The 25,936-nt window shown below is 39.1% G+C and overlaps 1 protein-coding gene across 1 annotated transcript in view; it reads right to left on the reverse strand.

Annotated features, from left to right (window-relative positions):
- Positions 1-25,936, reverse strand: part of CFAP61 (cilia and flagella associated protein 61) — a gene marked incomplete at both ends in the record, with an annotated part of 103,715 nt that overhangs the window by 39,003 nt on the left and 38,776 nt on the right. The window contains 2 exon segments of the mRNA XM_082758156.1: positions 479-577; positions 15,497-15,624. Of these exon segments, the coding sequence (XP_082614282.1) occupies positions 479-577; positions 15,497-15,624 (227 nt within the window).

Consider the following 25,936-nt stretch of genomic DNA (forward strand, 5'->3'; position numbering starts at 1 on the left):
ACAAACAGTTCACAAGCAGCAGGACTGATGCAGCACAGTTCTTCCAAGTCTGTCAACTTAATCTTAAATGTTCCCCTGCATACTCAGCTCCCTCACAGGTTATCAGCATTATTTGGAACAAAACTCATGGCAGTTAAATTAAGCAATATTTAAACATCAAACATACATCTTTTGTCATCTATCCTTAGCCTGGAGATCTAAGCAATCTAAGAAGTCTTGGACAGCAGAGCAGCATCCTGGTATAACATGATGGACCACTACCCTGAAGTTACTGCTTTAGTAATGCTTTGTGCTATTTCCCTAGTAACAGTTATATTTAATGCATTTCACAGGTGAATGCATGTTTTATAGAGAGACTGCATTATTTTGAGAGCACCTGCCTATGTTCCTATTTAAAATTTAGCACAAGTTCACAGAAAATTACAAAGTGTTATGCTTTCCTTTGAAGCTATGGTAGAGTTTAGATATTAAATCAAACCTGTTAATTAAAAATCTTCTATGTTTGGAGGCTGGAAGGTCTTTTCCTGGAAGGCCATGAATTGAAATCAAGGTCAGATTGTTAAATTTCAGGTGCGGACTGTGGAAAGAAAGACATGCCACAGTTAAACCAATGAAATTTTTCTGAGGCTCCATTTGGTACAGTTATAATGTGAGTGCTTTTTAGCATATAGTTATAAGCTGTATTGACAGATAACTGATTTCCCCAGTCCATCCTTATGGCTCTTATTTGAGCTGTAGCACAACGTTGTCGCAATCCTGACAGAAATATTTAGATTCTCTGATGTCACTAGAAATGCTGATCCTAAGACTTTCTGGCAGGACTTAACTTCCATGACTACAGTAGATATTGCAAGACCAGCATGTCTTTGCTCAAAGGCTGGAAAAAAATGAAAAACGAAATCCAGTACACAGTCTGGTGAGTCTCACTGATTTCAAGCACTTTGCTTAACAGGAGTGGATCAAAGAATGTGCTTCAGTACCAGCAGAAGAAAGGTCAAGAAGCACTTAAAAAAAATCACGCTGGAAATCTGCAGTTATTTAGACACCTGGTGAAAAACTGTGCAATACTCTAATTATCACTTTTATGTCGTTTGTTGAGTACATGCTACAAGGGAAGTCAATCTCTGCAACATTGCAATGTATTATGCTTAAAGCAGGGTTCTAAAACATGCAAGGTCTTGTCCAGAGCATTGTACTTCTTTGTGTCATTTTCATGAGTAATGCACTCTTTCCAGTACACCATCACACAACATGTGAAAACACAGGAAGCTGTGGTTCTGTTGGAGAACTGGGACCAGCTACTGCTGTTCATAGCTCACCTTCCATAAGCAGAGACATGGCTGCAGGAAAGTTAAAAATTATTCCTGACAACAAGAAATGTGGCTGCTTCCTGCACCAGGTCTACTGAAAGGAGGAAGCCATATCAGGGGAACAAGACAGACTTCAATTCCATGTGCAGGAGGATACAGAAAACAACTCCTTTACACAGGCGAGGCACAACGTGGTTTGTCATCTTGCTAAGATTGTGTCTTCGTACAGAAAAAGAAGAGTACTTACTTCTGTAGTTTCATTAACACCAGAGGGTGGAGGGGAACAAGACTGACAGTATGTTGAACTAAATGTGATCTGACATTTAAAAACAAATAAATATTATGAGTGATTAAGCCTTCTAATCTTCAAGGCTTTGTGTAAGTTAAGTATGGATTGATGCAAATGGTACAAAGGAATCAGAATGTTTTTTATCAACCGATGTTAATTTGTTATTCATACATTTAAAAAATATATTCAAACAAAGTTAAAGGTCATTCTTAAACCAAGGAATTTTGAGGTTATGGCTGCCACTCTCAAAATGCGTATTAATAGTTTAATTCTGGATTATGGATTATCTATGGTAAATCTCCATGCATACTCAGGCCAAGCACAATGTAATAAATAACCTTAATGTAACAGAGTGCATATATTTATACAGATTATGGGCCTGATTCTCATTTAAATTAAGGTCACTCTGCAGAAGTGGGTGTAAATAGAATTTGCTCTTCATTTATGGCCACATTATGCTGTTTGAGTGATATAAAGTGGTAAATGACAGTTATCCCAATACATTGAACTGAATTTAAAGTGTACAGGATGTCATCTGTGCTAATGGAGTGTTTCTAGTTGGGTGCAAATGTGAGTAATTGCAATAAACTATACACACCTAAATGGTATAACTGCTTGCCACATAGTTTACACGTAATTATGAGGAAAATGGCTACAACAGTACACAGTCATCCCAGACATTCTTCTATCCTGCCTGCCCTCCCAATACCGAAGTTTCTTTTCAACTCAGAGCTGAAATCATCTCTCTACTTGCCCAATGGCCGCTTGCCAATGTCTCCAAATCCAGGTACTATAATAACATTAGGTTTAAATTACATTAACTATAGTCAGGATGAAAATGCTGCAAGCAAGCATCAGAAAAATGGTAGAATAAGGGTCCCAAGCAACAATAATGTACCTGTTTTGCATGGCTGCACAATGGTGCACATTATTGATCTGATCACATACTATTTTCTTCTACAGATGCTGTACCTCTATTTAGTCCATATGGTATTTGTTCAGTTCTCTCCCATCAAATGTGAGGCTTCAGTTCAGACCTCTCACTCAGTATGATTTACTAACAACTTACTTCTACCTCAGAACTCCCACGGCATTCCCATACGCCCCAAACATTAATTCATGTTTCCCATTCGTTCATCTTGTAGGCATCAAATCATTAATTAGCAAGTCTTTGAAATACTATGATGAAATCAGTAATAACTTTGATTCCTATTTTGTGTTAAAAAAAAATAATAAATCAATACACAAAGGAAATTGGATTGAAGCTATCAAAAGGGGGTGCTGATGTCAGAGGCAGAACAGAAGAGACCCAGGGGTGGTACCTGATACTACCCTTCCAGTCCCAGATCTCAACTTGGAATTGCCAAAAGTGAGCGAAGAACAGTTGCAGGCTTCCTTGGCTTTGGTCCTTTGTCCCTTGGCACTGAGGTGTCACACGACAGAAAGAGGCAGACACCCCACGGGCACCTCGGTTTGGAGAAAGGCTCACTGTTAAGCAGCCCTGTGGCCACTAACCACACTGTGGCTCAAACTGTGGGTGACATGAATTGCGTTTCTTCTGCAAAGAAGAACGCAAGGTTTGCAACCACAAACTGTGAGGTAAAGCATTGTCTGAGCAGACAGTGGAAGACTGGAGGTTAGAGGTGAGCACAGCGGAGAAGATGGGATGGCAGGGAGCCTCCCCAGTTTGGAAGCAGATGGTGGGAGGTGAACAGATTTTTTTTTTTTAACTGACTTCCACAAAGAGATGAATGGCAAAGCCTCCACAGTAGAAGACAATCCTCCCCCTAGCACTTAAGCCACTTGCCACATTTGCTGCAGCAAGGAGCTCTGGTTGGATTAGGGTTGGACTAGATGATCTTAGAGGTCTTTTCCAACTTAGATAATTCTCTAATTCTATGATTCTGTTACAGCCAATGGGGCATAAGGTTAGACACTTGTGATGTGCTGAAAACTTGACAACTGCAGAGCCTTCAAAAAAAAAGTCAGGCAATAAATAATTATCTCTGTCAATTTCATGCAAATAATGGTCATATTTGCAAACAGGGAAGTAAAATTCTTTATCACCTAAGGATCAAAATTATTGGGTTTAAACACAAACTGACATTCATGAAAATTATCAGAATCTTTAAGTACGAAAATAAAAGCAAAAACTAGCCATGACGATTATAAAGGTAGATTTGAGAAGTGCAGCTGGTATGCCTCAGCTTAGTATTTTAAATTTATATATAGGCACTTAAATATGAGCCTGAAAAATACAAGCAACCTGTAGGTGCTTGGCCGTGGTTACTGTCAGGCAGTGGTACACAGAGTTACAGGCAGGTAATGGGTTTGACTATTTGGGACAGCGACTGTCAGGCATGTTACCACTTGACATCGTTCAACCCTTTTCTCCACATATCATTATTATTTCTAGACTAACAAAAAGATGGTTTATTTATGATGGCTGGGGATTCCTTACTGATGCCTAAAAGCTCTTAATAATGGGAAAACAACAAAGGCTCTGAGAAACAGGTAGAAGAGAGAATGTCTTATGTGCTTCTAAAATATATGCCGATGCCTTATAGGGAGCATGGTAAAAGCACAGGTTCCCATCTGCTGAAAAAGTCTTCAAGTTAAGAGCCCGAACCAATGCAACATTAAACAAGTGCACCTGCATTTCAGAAGCAAGTAATTCCAGCTGGGATTCATGTTGCTGTGGATACAAAGGGAAGAACAGCACAAAGATACTGGTGAAGCAGGGAGGGATTAGAGTATCTAGGGAAATAAGTAAAAGGTGTAGGGTTTCACTGCACAGTTCTAGTGGACAGCTACAAAAGCAAGTCTAAACACCCGTCCTTGAAATTAAATTGGATTGCCAATTTATTGTGACCAAAATAAAAGGAACAAATGAACAAAATTTTTAGTATGTCATTTATGTATATCTGCAAATCTGTTCAAATATTCCTGGCTAGTTTCTCAGGATTTTTTGCCTCCATGCTTTTCCTTCTTGGGTGTGTGGTGCAAAAACATAGGTTTAGATGGTGAAAAAGTTGTCTGAATGAATTATTTAATTCATTAATCCCTCATTATCACGAATAATGAGTCAAATCACTTTTGTGACAGCAAATAAAGTGCAGCAAAATAGTCTACATGAACCTATATGTTTCAATTTATTTGAAACTAAGCATCACACTTTTTTTTTTAAGTTTTCCAGTCATTCATAAAAAATAAAATAAGAAAGGATTACAGAAGATAATACCAACATGACTACCAAAATATGTAGCTCCATTTACTGATCTCCTGTATGCATAATCATTGAACAATTTAACTTTCATATCTGGTATTCCAAAATTCCAAAATGTCATAATTACACTATATCCTCAACTTTCATGTAGCAGTGCACTTAAATACAGCAGATCTAGATAATTCTAAAAATGGTAACAGTCTGTTTTCAGCACTTCCAATAATTAGGTTGAGAACTTCTTGCATTAATGAAACTCTGATTCAGAGAAATTTCCCCACTGCTCTGCAACAAAAAAATGAACCTTATGACTTCTGTGGGGAAGAAGGAGCCCTGAATGAGAGAGAGGTGATACAAAACGAGTCCCAGCAGGCAATACCCTGCTGTTTAGGGCACAGAAAGTCCACGTGTCCAGGTACAGGTCTCACCCCACAAGGAAAGTATAGGCAGAACCTCTTCTTGACACAAATAATACAACAATTTATGCAAACCTTTTTTTTTTTTTTTTTTTTTTAAAAAAAAAAAAAAGGGGAAGATCAGCACCCCACACTTTTCAAGAGCAAGGTCATCAAGACATGACTTCAAGAACAGACATCTCCAAAAGGAAAAGATTTTCTAACACATTTTACAGATCCACACAAAACTGCAAATAAAAACGCTCAGCTTAGCAAAGGTGGCTAATAATAGTGAAAAAAAAAAAAAAAAAAAAAAACACATATGCATATTTTCACTAAGTGATGAATATGTTGCTTAGTACTATAGACTTTAGGAGCAACCTTTACGAGCAATGCATTTTCACACTGCAGTATACTAAATTGCTTTTGTTTACTCAGACAAAGCCCATTGCTGTCTCAGGCAGAGCTGTAAAAACCTCTACCTTTCCTCTTCCTCCCACACTTCAAACAGCTACATTCAACTCAGACAAGTAAGAATCAGATATGAAGCTATGTGAAAATAACACAGCAGAACTGTTTCCCTGTGTGGTGCTATGTGATGCCATCCTGGTATTATGAAGGCTCTGCAGCTGATCTTACACTGCCTAGTTAGTAAGCTTTTGGTAAGATAGTCAGTGACCGAAGCAGAAAGGGTTTATTGTTTGCATCAACAATTACCAAAAGCCTCTGTTCTCAAGAACCTTAGTGAGTGCATCAATTACAAACCTCAGAACAGGGTTTTAGTTTAACTGCTGACCAACAGATGTCCATCTACAAGTCATCCATCTCTAATTACAAGTAAACAAAGATAAGCCATTTCTCCATTGGATCAACATTTTTAAAAAAGTGTTATGATTGTGAATGAATTTGCTCAAGGAAAGAAGGGATAACAATAAAGTCTTTACTGGGACACCTTTCAATGCAAGAGTCAAGAAAGAGGTTTTCCACATACTCATTTGCTCTATGAACTGTGCTTGTTTATAGACTCTTCCTCTTCCTGCTTGTTTATAATTCGTCCTCCAAAGACCAGTGACAGATGTGTCAAGAAGAACAACAGCAAAACTAAAACAATAAGTGAATCTGATTGTCAGTAGCTCGCATTTAATGTGACTAACGCTTTTGGCCCTAGGCAATAGGTAAGTCAGTTGATTACTTCAGTGGGAAAATTCACACCTTCTTCATCCCAGAACATGACTGTTTCTGTTCCAAGACAGGCCACAACATTGGTGAAATACACCACTGATTTCAATTTCAGAAAATACTCTTTAAATTATTTAGAACATAGATTAAGAGGGAAATGTTTGGGTCTGATTTTAATTTATTAAATATTTCAAGATGAAATTTATTTTAAAAAAGAAACCCCAACAAAACATTTTGTGATGTCCCAGTAACTATCTCCTTATATGAAAATGTTTGCCCTTAAAAACACTTACATTTGGATGGAATGGTACTTTTAAATAAAGTACAGTGTTTTTTCCTGAAACTTCCCAATGGCTGTACTGCTGATTAATTGTATCAGATGCTGAATTCCAAAGGAGAGCAGCCTACAAGCCCAGGCTGTGAAAGACATGACCACCACTTCTGACATCTTATGCAGGAATCCTTTCAAAAAACTAAACTATTTTAGTTTGACCCTTCAGTAACAGCCTTCAGTGATGCTGTGAGTATTTCTCTGTCCCCAGCTGCCTGCTCTCCTTCACTGGGTCTCTCTCTACAAACTTGGTATTCGATGGCACAAACTATGTTTTTCTCTCTGTACTTTGTACTTTCAATTCTTTGTTTAATTTCTCCTTTTTAGGTAGCTTTAAATCACCCCCTAATCTCGACTACTCCCTGAATGTTACCAAACATGTCTTCTTCCATGTTCTGTCAAACTCCTCTCCATATCATAACTCATTTCTCTGAAACAACCTTGCCACCCTTTTCCTGTCACTGCTTTTACCCTTTCTATCCACCTCTCATTTCCCAGCAACATTTTTTGCTTTCCTCACCTATGTCAACTCAGCTTCCCCTATTCTTTTTCGCGTCATTCTTCTCCAGTGACTGTGACTCTAAACTAATTCAGTTGAGGCTTTTCTCCTTTGTTAGACTAATTCTTTTCCACACTTTGTTTCTCAACCCATATTGACCCTTGCAATTTTACCATTAAGCTCTTCCCCGTCCCTTAACCACCTCTCGTTCAGCTCTCTTCTCCTACTGTCTGACTGTGTCTTGCCAGTACTTGCAAGGTACATACAAGGCTTTGAATGGGCACAGAGGTCTGAGTCATAGGTACTTGCTTATTTACACATTTACCACACAAATTGCATTTCTGTAGCATCGTATGAGCCATATTCTGACTGGTCATACAACCCAATGACAGGTTTCTTAGAAACCTCTTTACAAAACTACAATATTCACCCAGATTCGTTGTAGTTTCAGGATCTTGCTTATTAAAAAAGCATGGCAAAGACCTTATACTATGAATTGCTATACAACGGAACAGAACAAAATCTGAAGAGTTGTTTCCATTACCCATACAAAACACACATCTGAATCTGATGCATACATATCCCTATGCAGGAACACCCCTACCTACAAAATTTACAAGATTAGCACTGTCATCCCAAATGTATGTTGGCTTTGAATTTGACCAAATCCAAGTACCACTAGCCATTGCCTTTGCTATAGCATTTCCTAACTAAAATTTCAATTTTCATTCCACGAATGTTTCAGTATTTCACACTGTTCAAAGCACAAAACAGGGCAATTATTTTTCTAGACAGAAAATGAGGGATATCTCATGATGACACTGGTAGTTACAGTCTCTAGCTGTTTAAACCTAATCACCTGGCAGATTCAAAGTCACATCACCATTTTCCACAAATAAAGGCACCACAAACTGGGAAGTAAAACTACAGAGTGGCTGAGAGGTTGCTGTTTTGTCTACTCCCGTGTGAATGTTTCAGTGAATAACAGAGAATGAAAATTCCAACTCGTAATAGGACAGGACAGTAGCAGGACATTTGTAATGTTATAGGACAATTATCAAGGTCAAAATTAAGTTGCTTTTTTTATTTTTGGGGGCTATTTACCACAAATTATTGCATGTTATGGCAAAGGAGATTAAAATTTTGACTCTGATAGTGGTTGAAACAGATTTGGCAATGCTGCTTTCACACAGATTAAAAAGTATGTACCCTAGAAAAGCCCACGGATGTGGGGCTCCCCTTGAATTTGATGAGCTTGAGATTTGTACCAATATTTATCCTCCTAATAGCAAGAGCATGAAGAAAGAGAAGATGCTCATAAAAGTTGCATGTTCCGAGGCACCACCCCAGCACCACATTCTCTTGGCAGAAAGCTGGCAGCCTGGGAAGGATGGGGGCATGGCTGGCAGAGGATTCAGCTGGGCCAAAATTCCTGATCTCAAACATCTGCATGTAGCAGCTGCGAATCTGGGCCTCACAGCACCCTCAGCCCTGGCAGTCTGATGAGCACAGCTGCCTCGCTGATATTGCATCCGGGAAAGAGAAGCAGCCCTGAGAGGTACAGCACCATGCACCATGTAGTGCCCCTCTCTTTACCCAGACAATGTGACACTTCCCCAACAGCGCATCCTTCCCAAACAGCCTGTGCCCTGCAGCTAATGTGGAACCAGCGTTGTGCCTGATTAATGCCAAGATGCTAGCAGCTCCCAGGTAAACAAACCGCACAGCACAGTGTGCTACAGGTTACGCAGAAAGGCAGCATAGTGCTTGGGTACTGGAAGCAACCAAGATACAGCACTGAGGAGCTCCATCGAACCTAGCCAATCTTCACTCAGGGAATCCAGATTACAGGGCATATGGTAAAGATTCACCATCTCATGAATATATCTTATGGACACCCAACTCTCATTGCAATGTAAACTGCATTCACGCTCTTCTCCTTCCTGGGATCTGGACAAGAGTTACAGCAATCCAGAAAATTTAAAATTTCAGCTCATCACACATTCAAAAAAGAAAAAAGAAAAAAGAAACTACCCTCATTTGTATTGTGATTTGTGATGTTCGTTTGCCACAACCCTTACACTGCATGCTAGAGTAAATATAGACCAACAGGAATCTAATCTACATCAATCGCTAGAGGGCAGAATCACAACATAACCATCAGCCAACTAATTATTTCTCCATTTTACTAGTCTGAGAAGTTTACTTTGCTTCCAAACCAATCCAAAGGCAGGTTATAGACTGGTTTGAAGAACTTGATCCTTACAACACCTCTGCAGCAGCTCTGGGAAGCAGTCTTCAAAACAAAGAAAAATAAATATGAACAGAACAGAAAGTACAGCTACTCTATCACTTCAGCAAGTAACTGAAAAGTGTAAATGTGGTGTTTGCACTTGCAATGCTTCTCTATTTGCTTTGAACTGCACTGACCAGATTGCTGCCAGAGCTGCTCTGGGTAGTCAGGTTACCGAGCTCTGTTCAGAGCTGCTGAAACAGCCATACCGATGGCACACTTGGTTCACCAGGTAAGGCCTGATAAATATAATTCTGTAAAAATTCTTCTGACTCACATCAATTTTGAAACAGGCCTTTTATGAGAAACCTACTATTTCCAGGATCACTTTAAATACACAAAAAGAAGTTACAACTACTGACATATAAATATTAACAAAATAAAATCTGCAAATACAAGTTGAAAGTGCAAAAGAACAGTTTGGTCTGAGACAAGTATTTGCGTATGTTTAAAGGACAAGTACATGAAGTTGAAATAATCTTACTTAAAATTGAAAGCTCTCTAAAACAAGAATATAAACAAAACATCGGTGCTAATTGAGTGCCATTTTTTGGCAGAGGCTAGTCAAATGGCTGCTGGGAATGATGAGGACCCATGTCCTCTCCCCAGTTTATGTCTGGTATCAGTCACTGACAACGTTCACTGTGATAGTGACTACACAACAAGGCGAGATATGACCTATCATATTTATCTCTGTCACAACTTGATCTCTATTCACCAGAAATGATGGAAGGCAACAATGTCTGAAGGATGCGGGCCTGGTGACAGTGAACACATGGTCAACTACAACATTGTTCTGGGTTTGCCTTGGTATGAAAAAACAGCAGTCAAAAGGAAGCACATACATACCGATTCTTGTGGCAAAGACAGGTAGTATAAAACAATGAAGATCACTAAACCATTCATTACATGTTAGTTCTGTGATCAGCAAGTAAGCATTAACTATTTAATTAGTCAACTAATTAGTGACAGGCAATATGGAAGGCTTCAGATGTTCTCAGACAAATGCAAAGGTAAAAAGCCTAATTAAACAGCAAGCATTATGCTAACTATTGCCAAACAGGACAGATGTGCAGGATATCGTATAATACTGTGCTGCCAGATAACGGCAGTTGTAGTTGTTCTGTCAGAAAGCATGCTTTAAAATCCCCAGCCATTTCTATGCTCATCTCAGACACCTTTAACTCAGGAAGGGAGAAGCTGTCCTGCAGGCAGACTGACTGTATTGGATTCTAACTCTATTTTAAGAGAAAAATTCATGACTTTGACAAAAAAAAAAAATACTTTAATACATTCACTTTTTAATGCAATAACCATTTTAAAGCATCCAAATAGAAAGAGAAATGTATTTCACAACCTTTTCATACAAAATGTGGTCTTAGCTGCCATTCATTTATTGCTATTTTGTGTAGTACATTATGTATATTTGCACCATCCTCAGAGAATAAGGCATTGTTTACAAAAGAGGTTGGATTAAAAAGGTTTTCGAAATCATGGATTAAAAAGGATTTTCCCTATAATTAGAAGACAATAACGCTTTCCACAGCTATATGCAAAAAGGTGGAAAAGAAGCTAATTGGCTCACTACAGCAGAACCAATGACAAGATACTGCTGTGAGCAAGGTTTTTGCATTCTTGCAGCCAAACTTCAATCACCTGCCCTGAGAGCATACTAGTTAACATGCTGTTCTGTGAATCATTCACCAGAATTAAGTACAAATGCTATTTTTTGAACTGTATGTTTTTCTGGCCTAACTCTGCTGCTACGACCATCATTCTTAACTCATAAAAGCAAACAAGAAAAAACAAAACACTCTGCTCTCCTGATAAATTAGTGTTTAACAATGAGCTTATTTTTAAATAATTTCAGTTTTTGGGAATAGGAAGAGATTAAAATGTGCTAGAGCTGACATTCTCCAGGAACTACATGTAGGGGAAAATGATTTAACGGATATCTATTCAGCTTGGTACTTCAATGTCTAGGTGTTCACAGTGTTTGAAATCTACTATTTATCTGCAGTTGCTCTTTCTTCTGCTGAAGCTCACCTCCAAGAATTGGTATTTTCAGAACTCTGAATTCAACCCATTACCCCTGTTCTCATATTCATAGCTATTGATATTCTATATTCATATTAATGAAAATAGGTTTTTCGTGCTCAAATCATTTTCAGATCCAATTTTCATTTAACATTTGCAAGCTGAATGCATAAAACAGCTTTCTTATTTATAAACTATATGTGTACTCCGTGTACACAACAAAAATACAACTCCGTGTGGACAACAAAAATACAACTTTTTAAAATTTCTTAAATCAGACTTTTTTAGGGTCTTCATTCATGATAATTTGTCAGTGGTAGTGACTCAGCACTGCAAGCTTAAGTGAAGGTCAGATGTATCTACTGGAGGACCTGTTACAACTTTTTCCTGATTGATTTTTTTTTTTTTTAACACCAAGTCACTCAAACGAAACTAAAAACACCTTGCAGTTTCAGCCTAACCACGTTTTGGATTTAATTGGCTTGAGGCTGAAACAGTTTTCTCCCCACATCCACAGCAACGGGGAGGCAGCAGTGCCAGTTGCAACGACGGTTTGGAGGGTGGGGAACAATAGAGGCAGAGCCTCCGCGTTGCTGGGCTGAACTGCTTTCTCACAAGGGGAATATTTGTTCAGTTACTACTTCTCCTTTAGGACTAGCCATCCCTCAGAATTTACATTGCTTTAACAAGTGGTCTGATGCTGCTGCAGTTTGTGTATGCCCCATCCTAGTGCTAGAGCGACTAGAGTCCCAGCTTTGTGCAAGGGGAAGCGCATAATTGCACTGCCCAGGAGAAGCCTCATGCAGGAACTGTAGGAATCACAATTGCTTGCCTGCTTGCTGTGCTTCTGCAGGAAAGTTAATTACTGAAGCAATTTATGATGCAACTCGCTGTCCCTCTTCTGCAGCACCTTGGAGCTGCTGCCTAGCTTGCTGCAGCTCCTCACATGCTGACCAGGCCCTCAGGGCACCCACGTTCACACTTGTACCTGCTGGCAGCTGCACAGCCAAGCCCACAGCTGTACCACTGCCCAGAGCTGCCTCCTCCAACATCTGCCTGTCCCTCGGATAAAAAATTCTTATGTGTCCTGAAAAAACGCAGCACTATAGCTCGGAACAGATCCGAATGTGACTGCACTCAAGAAAAGAAAATCAGCAGAAGCTATTTATTTTGATGGTAAACAACATGCCCAATGAGATCACCTTCACTGACCTGGCATTAGATTAAGCACATCGGAGGTGGTACTCCAAGGCTCACAGTACGCCAGCACTAGGAAGAAGTTTCCCCTACTGGCAGGTCATTCCATATACTCACTTGCAGCATTTTTGCACTGCCCTTTGAAACAGCCAGGACTGATTTGGGAACACCAGCGCTCTGAGCTCTGTGATGACCTGGTCCAAGAAACTCTCAAAGCACAGTAACGAACCAGAGCAAAGGACTGCAGCAGCAGTTTGTAAGGTGGTGGTTCCCAGCATCCACCCCCCTTTGCAGCAGCATTTCAAAGCTCACTCTGTTCCCGCGGATGGGACGCAGTGCCCATGGCTGCTCCCTGGCACCCTGCCCCACCGCACTCTGCCCCAGGCACATCGGCCGAGAGCTGCAGTGCCGCTGGCACAGCGCGGTGGAGCAAGAGGCAGCCTTCTGCATGCTCGAGGGAGGAGACACTGTTCTCATTGTTATTTTCCTGTCCACTGAAAAATATATTTCTTTAGTCTCAAACAGGTTGAAAACACTTGTAAAATGTAGTTCTAATAATTGTTAGGTAGGTAAGTGAATTACATTTGTGTGTTTCCATGGTGACTGATAATGTAAAATAATTAAGTATGAAGAATAATGAGGAGAAAACTACTTCCTCTTTTTAAGGATTAGGGGCTTACAAATTGATTCAATCTAGCTATTTTTAGTGCATGTAACCTTTGCACAGAGTATTAGAAAATTATGACTAAATCAAACTAGATTGTATTAAAAGACCTTCACATTGATCAGACTTTCTTTAACTGCTGCTGCTAAGAAAATTAAAAAAATAATAATCTTTCTTAAACTTGTACATATGTTAATATAAATTCTGTGACATTTTGCACTAAGTACAGCTTGCTTTCTGCATTCTCTGAGCAATACTCAATTTCTCCTAAGCAGGAGCACTCCATTTGTGCAGTGCTGAAGACAAGTGCTCTCCTATGTACAAGAAGGACATGTTCTGCACAAACTCTTTCCTAGAATATAGTTTAAATAAAACAACTGGCTGAGGTGTCTCAGAGATATAAACGATTTCCCCACTACCCTGATGCCATCTGTATGTCCTGTTCACTACAGGTAGACACCTTCTGGCTAAGGAGGACAGACCTGGTTGGTGCACAAATAGTTTTCTTTTTCCCCTCACAGTATTTTGTACCGAAAGCATAGAAATAAGCAGCACAGGATGAATAATGAGAAAGCAGCTAATAGCGCTAAATATGTTTTCAGCTGAACTTTGAGTAGGACTAAATGCCTAAAAGTGCTGAGAACAGGAAGATGAGAATAAAGTGCTCTTACCCTAAGGCGGATAGAGGATGCTCTACATTAAAAGTCAGGAGCCAAGAAAAGAGTAAGAAGCAGATGTTTTTTCTTCACTGTTCTAGTAATTTAACAATATTCATAAACCAGTGCAACAACTTCTCTTGCTATAATGATATTTTAATTTGTGATGACATTAATGGTTGTAGAAGTACCAACTTCTGGTTTAACTGGAAAAGTAGGCAAAATTTTCCATTCTCTGCCCACCATACAGATGCCAAACTCCACTAGTTTTTGTAATGAGCGCTTTGTTGTCATGATCACATTCAGAATTTGCATTTTATGTTCATTTTTGCAATGCTTTCAGGACATTTCTTATGTGTATGTTTAACCTACGAGGAAAACAACAATTGCATTCTCACACAGACTAACATTCTGATAACCCCATAAAATCGGTATGGATGGGGTACTGGCATAGAAAGTGTAAGCAGTGAGATAGCAGAGAGAGGGTCCCCCTTCCTAATTTTGGAAAGTCTGTAAAACAGACTGTGTCCACAGCTGGCTCTGGCTTAGAGAGAGGAAGGTATAAAAACAGTTGCATACATTTATCCCCCTTCTTAACCAGTTTATAGTTTATTTACTCCAGTTTGGATAACCCAAGGTAAACAAAGCCAATTTCCAGTTTTACGGCTGAAAAATTCTTTAATGTTTGCTAACAGCCTGTCCTTCTGTTGGGCCACCAGGCAGGCTTGTAACTGCCAGAGAGCAGACCTTTCCCATGCTCACTCCAGGGCCTACAGTAAAAATGGCAGAGGGGCCAGAAACAGCGATTTTCCAGTTCCCAAGCACTACTCAAAACAAACACCTCATCAGAATCAGAGGTATTCTACTTCGCCTTTTAGGTGATGGGTACATCTCATGAGGGTACATCTCAACAAGCTCGTGTTAGGCATCCTGCACAGCTCTGGAAACAACACCATGAGGTAGGAGAATGGAGGGATTCAGACAGTGATTTGTGGTTCCAATAGGCAGAACTAGCTTTAACAATCAATAGTGCTTTGTAGCACATGTGAAGGGCTATGGACTTAATCTCTACCTACAGTGGTTTTGTATAAGACTAATGGTCAAAGTGATTGTAAGTATGTGGAACTCGCATTTTTGGTGGGCTTTTTTTTTGAGGATCTACATGTATCCTTGCAAGTACTTCTGAATTCCACAGTTAGTCAGGGTGGAGACACTAACGTCTCTACATTTTCAAATTACAGGCTCAGAACTTTAACAGCTTCTACTTGGATACAGAGTCAAAGCATGTCTACACTTTTTTTTTTCTCCCCCTTTTTTTTGACTAAAAAAGCAGCTTGAAATGATTTTTAAATGGAAGAAGCAAACCCCTTCAAACAAAAGTAATGTATTCTTCTCAGTAAAGGAAATAAAATTAAAAACTTACCAAAAAACAAGCGTTTCTAGAAATGAGATTCCAACATCAGATGCACCAACCACCACAATTCTACTGTTGATGGACGTTTTAGATTCTGTTATTAACTTTCGATTTATGTGGTTCAAAGAGTAACTCAGCTGTACACAACAACAACCAAAAAAAAAAAAAAAAAAAAAAAAAGATGACATAGTGACATAGATAAACATTAAAAATAACTGGAAAAGTCTGCTAAGAATTATTAAGGCATCAGCACTGTCCTGCCTTGCACTCATACAAAACTTACAGGTCATTGACATGACTATCATCATGATATTCCCATGGACACCACAAGATAATACAGTAGATAAAAGGTACTAAAAATGGTGAAATGTATGCATCTTTAATAGGTCACAAAATTAGTAGAGCTTGATGTTCTGGCTTCTCTTTAAAAAGACACTATAAAGTCTTGTAAGGTTTAAAAATACTGTCTCTTCTAGAATTTACCACCACTTAGTTAACTCCTGGGGCACATATTTACATCATGCTAATATCATTTTTTTTTACCTTTTGGAGCAATTTTTACTCCTGCTGTTTCATTTATGGAAATGCTTTTACTTGTAAAATCATTAAGAAGCTGTGTCTTGAATGCCTTCGTTTTCAATGTGCTAGCTAAATACACAATCTCTTTCAAAATATACATATATATTATTAAATACAGAACAACCTTCTCAGTTTTCTTTCTCCTAATGCATACACATGTAATGCATACATGGTTAAGACAATAAATTTCAGGTATTTTCATTGTAACTGTTTCTTTAGACCTCCTGAACTAACTGAAAGATTAACAAAAATATAAGAGAGTCAAGAGGCAACATTGCATTTGACTTTTATTTTTTCTGCCCCAAACTATATTTAGTTTTCAAATTTTTGATGAAAGACAGGGAAACACTTTCCAACTTACAGCACATCTCTACTTTTTTTCTTTTGTATTGCTTTGGGTTATATACCTTCACATTTCACAGACTGAATAATTATAGATTTATGGATGCACTGAAGGGAGAAATAGAAAACCAGGCTACTTTGTCAGCCACTTCTCTTATATGTTTCTGCAGTGTCACTTAAAGAGGAAGCAATGTAGGACTTCTGACAGGTTTTCCTCTATTACTAGTGGGATACATCAGGTTAATAAAATTAAGCCCTCTAAAATCCTCCTATAAAATTACAGTAGAAATATTTGCTATATATTAGTCGACAGAGTAACTCAACATATGAAGAATAAGTACTTTATCTTAAAGCCGTGGCAATGACATTGGCCTTTTCAAGAAGAATATGGCATACTGAGATCCCCAGGCAATCTGTTATGCTATGTCTTTGCAGTGGTGACCTACAGATGAGATTTCAGCAGTCTCGCTACAGAAGCTGTATACCACACTAGAGTGTTCTGCCACATCTTAAGGCAAAATTATGGGTCAACTATTTGCAAACCATCATCACTTTAGAGGAAACAACTTAAGACAAGGCAATTAAATGTGTTCTTTGGGCAGGCAACTTTTCCTTTTTTTTTTTTTTTTTTTTTACTGCCAGATAAATGGTCTTCTGGCTGTAGTTCTTCACAGTGCAATGATGACATCCAGTGGTGAGCTAGATTCATCTCTGAGATGAGTAGGCTGAACTCCACTGAGAAAATTCCAGAAGATACCTTAGAAAGTATACTGGACCACTGTCCTGCTTAATGGGGAAGTTGGCAGTGCAAAGCTTGACACGTGCCCGCAGTCTCAGCCAGCCCCACACCGAAGAGCCATAGCCAAGTCTGAGCATGTAATGGCTGCAGTGCTGCCCAAGCTGACGATATGTAGGGCATCCACAGCTTTCTGTGATCCAGTGCAACTTTCTAATCCAAAGCCTGTGCTTTCTAACATGGTTAAACACTCTTTACAGCAGGGTTTGCCAATAAGAAGAGTTTGATCATAAATGAAGATATAACACTTCCACATTTCAGAAACTGAACAAACATTATATATCTCACTGAAAACATGTCGTTGTTAAAGATTTTCAGAAACAAGAATAGATGAAAATTATTAGTGCAGATAAAAGCATTGCTTAAAACAAAACTTGTGCTATGCTTTTATAGCATACGAAATGGGTAAGCCCTGACTGCAACGCCTAGCATTATTCTGCAAGGGCTGAGATGGAGATCTCATGGCACCACAAATACATGCTGAGGGTGCTGTGTGTTCAGACCCTGGAGTCTGTGAATTCTGCAGTCAGGAGCAATGAAAGGCTTTTTTTATTTTATTTTATTTTTAGCTGTACACATATTAGCAAATTTCTAAAAAAGCAACACCTTCTGAAGGAAAAATTATCAGTGATGCTTTTGCTGAAGCATGGCTTTTAACAAATTCAATAAAATGGTAAGAAGAACATGAAGAGAAACTTCTAATGTGTCTAATCAACCAAAATAACTAGACAGGAATGTTGGCCACTAATAGGATAAACCCAAAAGACCTTACAGCAATGCCAAGTTCAAACATCTTCCACTGCAGTGCTGTTTTTTTTTGTTGTTGTCGTTGTCATTTTTTGTTTTGTTTTTTAATGCACTCCAACAAAGAAATATAAAGCAGTAATACGATTTTCTAGGGAAGAGTTGTATCTAATTTATGAAATGGCTTCTGTATCAATGATACAAAGGCAGCATATGAGTAGAATATAACCGTTTTTGTTTGCCACACAATGGTCCTAATACCAACAGCTGTCATGCTTCAGAAATCACCTTTCTAACGGCTAAGTACACTAAATGACCCCAGGGAGTAAGGAATTAGGTGGATTGGTCCCATAATACCACCTTATTTTAACAAAATGTCAGGACAAATGACTACATATGTTCCCCAGAGGAACAATCAGACATCATAATTGATAGGTCAATAGCAAAATCTAACTTGTTTACTTTGTATCGGATTTATTAAATAAAAAAAAATCATTAACTAATGTGAAGCAAAAAACAATTATTGCCATTGTTAGAAAAGGCACACATAGCTCAGAGAAAAGTATTTTCTTTGATTATCAAAATGAGATTTGATTTTTTTTTAATTTATTTTTTTCCCTTCTACTCTCTTATCTGACAGGCTCTGCCATTGCACCACCTGTCACATTGCTTCCACCTGGGAAGGCAGAGCGCCCACCTATGGCTTCAATTCCAGCTGCTGATAAAGGCGACTTCTCTTGATTAGCCCATGGGGGATATGTCTCCATGTAGACCATCAGTGCCATCCACTTAGAGGCCTTCAAACTTTACTTACATTAAAAATGCATATGCATTTCTCACAATGCGCCACTGAAAACACAAATCCTGCATGTAAATCATGTCTTACTCATCATCGCATAGTATATGTTCCAGAAGAAGAAATTTTACAGAATTAAAAAAAAATCACACATCCTTCTCCACTAAGTAAGCAGTGAAAAAAATAGTAATTTGGTTTTAGCGAACACGTTTGTATGCACTTTTTCCTCTCCACTTCCAAAGCAGGTGAAGCAGCATCATACATCCACAAGGCACATGCAGATCTCTCATCTGGGTAGCCACCCCGTTTGCCTAGTGCCTGGGAATGCATTAATTGTACATTTACTCACAGTATACAATGGTAGTACAAACTCAGATAGAGAGTATTTTGTAGTTTCTTTTAGTTCTCTTTTTAAGCAATGGGCCCTGGACTATTTGTAAGATATATACAAGTATTTATTGCTATTGTTTTTAAAATAGGTTTGGTTTTATATTAAATTCCACCTTCATTTAAACAGAAACAATGGAAACCAAACAAACAAGAATGAAAAGAAATTGGACAGGGCTTTGACAGAAAAGGAGCAGTGGGATATTCTGAATTGGGTATTGGTAAATACATCCTAGTAAAACATCCCAAGTGTGTCAAGGAGAGCTATTGCAGCCACTGCTAGACCCGTTCGTGCAAAGACTCCATAAAGCTGCAGAGATTGGACTTGATTTTATTACACACTGAGCACTTGGGCCTTATCCAGCTGAAAACAATCAAGTGTTTGCTAAATGTTAAGTATGTGAGAGTGCCACTGTACTCAGAAGGCCTGACTCTTGAGTTCAGGGCACTACTAGGTAAGCGTGGAACTGACTCACTTGTGTGTTCGGCACCTTTACAGACCCTTTATTAGTCCTGGAGGTAACAGTGCACCACCTGGGGAGGCCTCCAGCAAGGAGCACCTTCTAGCACTGTTTTCTGTGATTTCACACCTATATGCAAAGCTTTTGTTTTAACTGAGCACTTGCTACTGAGAAATCTGAATGACAGGTACTGCCATGCAGGATCTACTTAACTTGAAGTCTGCTACTTTAAAAAGCATCAGAAGGGGTAAAAACAATCAACAAACCTGTTCCTGGACCAGTGCTGAGATCAGCAACAGTGGCAGGCAAACAAGAGAGTGAACAAACAGACCTGTTTTAATTTCAAGCTCCATTTGATTCACAAGAAAAACAAACAAAGAAAACAACAACAACAACAATGCAGTCTGAATAACTTTTTAATTTTAACTGTTTTTTTTTTTTTAAGAAGAACCTTTCTTTAGTAACTCAGTTTTACCAACCAGATAAAATGTAGCCATTATTTAACATTTTTCATGCACAGCCCTCAAAAGGCCTTTATGAATGAAGTCAGTATTATTACATCAGTCTTCATATGAGGAAACTCTGATCTTCAGCTTCTAGAAAAACCACAAATTATACATTCATGATCATTCCTATGACAATCCCTATGACTCCCTATGAAACCAGGGATTCACTGTCAAACTCCAAAGAGCAGCAAAAGAGAGCAGACATGGACACCTTTAATATCCTTGCAGAACCACTGTTACCATGGTAAGAAACTGTTCTTTTTTTCCTTTTAGTGTTAACATTTGGCCAGTTAATTAACATTAACTCTTTGTCCAACCCCAAGAGGATTGGGCACTTGCATGAAGATCTCATGATTGCTGCTCAGCTTAAAAGAACAAATGACTAAACTCTAAACATTGCCTTTTTCAAAGAGAGTTCAGTTCTCCCCCATGTTGGTTGAAGAAAGTGATGTGCAGGAAGGCACAGGAACTGCAGCAGAGCCACTCAAGTGCGTAAAGTGGGTTTGCAAGTGGGCAAAGCATACAGCTGGCTCTCAGAGTTAGTTTCCTCAGATTTTAAGATAAAGAAATCAGCTTTACAGAGGTCAATGCTCATCTGTTGTTTTGAGAAAGTCACTAATGCTCTGCTGGCAATTCTTGCTTCCCAGTTCATCTTTGTCTACTTATTTTTATCCCACAAGTGTTTGGAGGGGAGAGGAGAAGCAGGCAATAAAATGGAAACATTATTTTTGACAAGATTAACAAAAACACAAAAAATGTAGCAACATTTAGGAGCCTCAGCCTGAAATACCTTCCAGATATTATATAGTTGGACTCAAAGCACAAATGTGGAAATACAGGAGGGGCTGGACTAGATGGCTTACAATTCCGTATGCCAAATTTATATAAACCATCAAAGGTCTATTGCACATAACATCAAGAAGCTATATTGATTTTCTCCAAGGAAGGCTCTAGCTGTGCCTGAAGCTACAGCAGCAAAACCAGAGCTCGCAATAACAATGTAGATGCTACTGATGCAGTGCTGGAAGGTTCTCTCCTTGTCCTGCTTTTTGAAAATCCTTGCAAAGAGCTGACCTCTGTAGCTCAAGTCCATACAACAGAGAAGTGCAGACAGCCAGTCACTGGATAAAGGACTCCAATGAGAATGCTCTGACTGTACACAGCTTGCACAGAAACACCGAACCAAGTCAAGAATCCTAGCAGTTTGAAGTACTCTGGAAACAGCAACTGGATTGGACGCTGGGCCAATGTGTAGGGGCGGGTAAATTACTGCACACAGCTCATCAGTGCTGTTGGTTATCCCAATGTCTCATTGCAGATGCCACCAATAATCCCTCAGTCATCTGCCAAGAAGAACAACCGATGCCTCCATCTTGCACACAAACCCAGCATCTACATGTATGAAGGCTTGCAGTGCTGACAGCAGCCCCACAGACCGTCCTCTTAATTGACAGCACTTCCCCCCAGTGGAAGCATGAGTGATGCAGCACACATCCCAAGGCTGCACTGCATCTCTCCGAGCTGCTGACTGTGTGGCATCCATGGAGCCCTACCTGCTGCATTCCTGCAGTGGACACTGTGCCCTGGCAGTGCCACTGGGCTCCCAGCACCTCAAGGTACTGCCAAGAGCAGCAGCTCAGGTGGCACCGTCATGCCCCAAAACTCTCCCAGGTTGCACGATACTGGCGGGCACACAGTGCCAGGCTGCTGCAAGCACACAGCCACAGACTTGGCACTGCTGCCCAGGAGGACAGGGATGGCACTGAGCCCTCTGCTGCTCATCGGCATGGAGATGGCTCTGCTCTGGAGAGGCAGAGGCACTTCGGGGAGACGCCATGGAAACCATTCTGCTGGACACCTTCCTGGCACTTGCACCATGCTGGCAGTTGCAGTGGGTACCAGCAGCTTCCCGGTGCGCACCTTTGTGCCATGCTCGGTAGTGCTGGTGATAAGTAGCGCTGGGGTGCCCAAGAAAGCAAACTTTCATCTGCATTTTCCCTGTGGCCCACATGCCTCCTGGCAGGGGTAAGAGCAGGCCTGCTCTTGCAGCACAACTCTGCTTTTCCACTGATCAGCTCCCCTGAATGACATACCTTCCCCTAAAGAATGCAATTAATCCATAACCAGTAACAGTTTCTTGCCTTCTCATCAGGGAAGAATAGCCATAGTTTCTCTATTTGTACCATTTAGTGTACCAGATGCCCCAGGCACAACTGCAAGAAAGCTAAACAAGTGCTTCAGATTTTCTGGTGACTGTATCCGCAATTCAGCTGGTGCAAACCACCTCAGAAATTGAGCATCCAGGAGCTCCTGCCTCACCATGATCCTGCAACAGTGACCCTGAGAAAGTCATAACGTACACCTTTAAAGCAGGCAGATGCTAAATAACAAAGTTTTCTTTTATCAGCCTAAGACTGCAATAAAATGCTAATTGAAAAACATGAAAAACGCGTGTCAAATAATTTAGATGTTGAAAATTACCGTAGAGAATAGTTTGCAATAACCATGTTACCAATACAATTAATTTTGGTAACTGACATCTTTAAACAAGTTACTTGAACAAATTTCTAAGACATCTGAACACTAGTACAATAGCCAACCCAGCTTTCATTGCTAATCTTACAGTCCTTGATTTCCAAGTGTTTTCTTTACCGTGCATTTCACAGAATCACAGAATAACAGAATCACAGAATTTTCTAGGTTGGAAGAGACCTCAAGGTCATCGAGTCCAACCTCTGACCTAACGCTAACAGTCCCCACTAAACCATTTCCCTAAGCTCTACATCTAAACGTCTTTTAAAGACCTCCAGGGATGGTGACTCCACCACTTCCCTGGGCAGCCTGTTCCAGTGCCTCACAACCCTTTCAGTGAAGAAGTTCTTCTTTTCCATAGGGAAAAGGCAGAAGTTTCTTTCCAAATCCTGGTCCCACAAGCAGGTCCCTGAAGCTTGGTCCTGATCATTACTCTGCACCAAAATCAGAGCTGTGGCGCTCTGCCCTCCTTCTCTGCACAGAGAAGGCTGGAGCCCAAAGGGTCAAAAGAACAAGCAAACGCTTCCCAAGTATCAGAAGTGACAGAATTCCTCAAATCCTGCTTTTAGTGGCATAATTATCAAACATCTACTAAGTCACTCCAACTCCAAGGTAAATACAGTAGATTGCAAATGTAGTCATTTTAAAACAAAACTAATTTGTTACTGGTAATTTCACAAGAGAAGTTAGAGTCTAACAGTCTGAACCAAAGCCATTTAAAATTAATGGGATAACAGTCATTTATTCAAATTGGCTCTAAACATAAATGGATATGGAAAAATACTTTCCTGCACTAGGACCAAGGTCTCAGCCACAGACCATTATTAACTTAAACGTTTCCTTAACTTCTTGTTTGTGTTTTTGTTTGTTTGTTTGTTTTTAATTATTTTATTATGTATTTTATTTGTACATAGTTCTTGTGCCACCACAATGCACATCGACTGTATTACCTTCACGTAGAATAAACAAAGTAAATTAAAATCAAGATTTACCTATAAACAGCAAAATTATAGGCAACTGAAAATACCACTACTCTTTCCAGACCTTACAATGTGTTTTTTTTTTTTCCACAAGACAGGACTTTCTTAAGCTTTGATTTTAAGCAAATCCTGCTTCACCTCTCTGTTTATAAACTGTAAAAGCTGAACATCCCTGACAGGACCTCACGGTAAAAATTTGTCACTGATGGCTGGCTCGGGAGGGTTTCCCTCCGGGGATTTCTCTTTAGAAAATAAATAATATGGCTGCTAATAACAGGTACCACTAGAAAACCACCACAGCACATCATAACTTCCACGATACCCATCTCAAAACAGGACTGTATATGCTCTTGGAAGGGAGAAGGCAGAATCATCTCTGTCCGTCAGACCTACTCCACACACAGGCTCAAGGCACATAGGTAGATTTTTCCTGAAGTACCAAGTTCATTGAAGAATGTAAAACATGTATAAAATTAAGAGCTTTAAAACATAAAATCTAAAAGACAGGCAAGCATCACATTTCACACTGAAAATAATAAACATAATTACTAACAGTATGAGGATACAAGGGGAGATTGATTCACAGCTTACTGCAGTAGAGTCATATTTTAGTGACAACAGCTGTGGTTCTTCATTTTGTAATAATCAACATTACCTTTCTTTGAGAAAAAAACATCTATTTCCCTCCTTGCAAATTGCAATTATACCACTTTCAAAGTCTTTGGAAATGTTTTGAAACAGCTTGAAAACAAGTCTGACCTGTTTTTAAGCAGAAATTACTATTTTAGTTAGCTGCAAATGTCATTAACACCTGTATAGCACTGACATCATGCTTTCAAAATAAAGATAGGTCACCTTACTTTTAATTTCACACATGCACATAAGTGGTAAACATTCAGAGCATTCCTGTTAATGATGCCATCTGGTGCCTCCCATAATTGTGTAATACTCAGCCTTCCAAACAAGATGTAATGGCAGCAATACACAAAACCCACTGACATTTACAGTAAGGAAATTTATTATCAGCCATCAATTCAGAATGGCTGTGTTTGCACGACTATTGGTGCTATAAAAATCATCACCTTCACCGAGCAAGTGGAGGTACAATAAATAATGGATTTTAATCCATGCATATGCTACAACAGCATTAAAAATTCATTACTCAGGCACAATAGCATCTTAAGCAACAGTTACTTCTTTAAAAATTAATACTACTTCCCTGTTTAAATGAAAACTACATGCCAAGCCTTTGTTTTTAATATCAACATGTTCACATACAAATTATATCATGTAGGAATGATTGTATTTTTACTTCGATCCATCAATCTTAACATTTAAAAAGCAGGGAATTCTCTTGCCCATTTTACTTAAGCTTTTTTTTTTTTTTTTTTTTCTACATTAATTCTCTTTTATCTTAACAGAGGCTTACTGATTTAAAAAACAACAAACAACTTTCATGTTTTAGCCACTTTTAATATATTCCACTGCCTCACTTCAATCTACATAGAACAAACTGAGCCAAAATGAAATTTCCTATCGTTACAGATTTTCTATGAAGTCAAAATACATTTTAGGGGAGGGCAGACAGCTATAACGTAAAATAGCAACAACAGTTTTTCTTAACCACTTTTAGTAATTCAGTGCACTTTCGATTTTTTTACTGAATAATGTTGAAGAGAAGGCATTCACAGAACTATGGCTAACTTTTTCTGTGGTGGGATGCAGCATCAAACCCACTGCTGTACAGGTAATCTTCCCCCTAGTCATTTCCTGGACATCAATCCAGGCACCCTGGCAACACTCAACCCTTGAACAAGTTCACAGTGGACTAGCTCTGCAAGCTCAAGTCTGGCTTGAGCACCTCACTCCATGCTTTTGCCTGTCACTCCTTCACCTATTACTTCTTGCCCCAGTTTAGACATTTCCTTTAACGCACCTGTAGCATGACTTGAGAAGTACAAAATTACCCGAGAAAGATTTATTGTGTGTGTTATTTTAAAATAGATTTATACAATGCTGTGTAGACTTCCACAACATTCAATTGTTCTTCCTTCTTTTTATAAGCTATAGCACAAGAAACAATTCTGAACTGTGCAATAAAACCTGACAGCTTGAATGATACCATGAAATAAAAACATATATAATAAACCCAATAGCATGAATAATAATGATAGGGCAGAAACAAGAAAATAATTTGACAGATGTGTGACATTTTTGTTCTTCGCTGTGGATCAGTTATTCTTGTTAATTATATCACCTATTCTTCCCTTTTATTGATAATTACATGAAGCAGATGGATAACAGAATGCTCCCAGATGGTGAGAAA

Source organism: Aythya marila, assembly GCF_965140915.1.
Source record: "Aythya marila genome assembly, chromosome: 3".
Lineage (NCBI taxonomy): Eukaryota > Metazoa > Chordata > Aves > Anseriformes > Anatidae > Aythya > Aythya marila.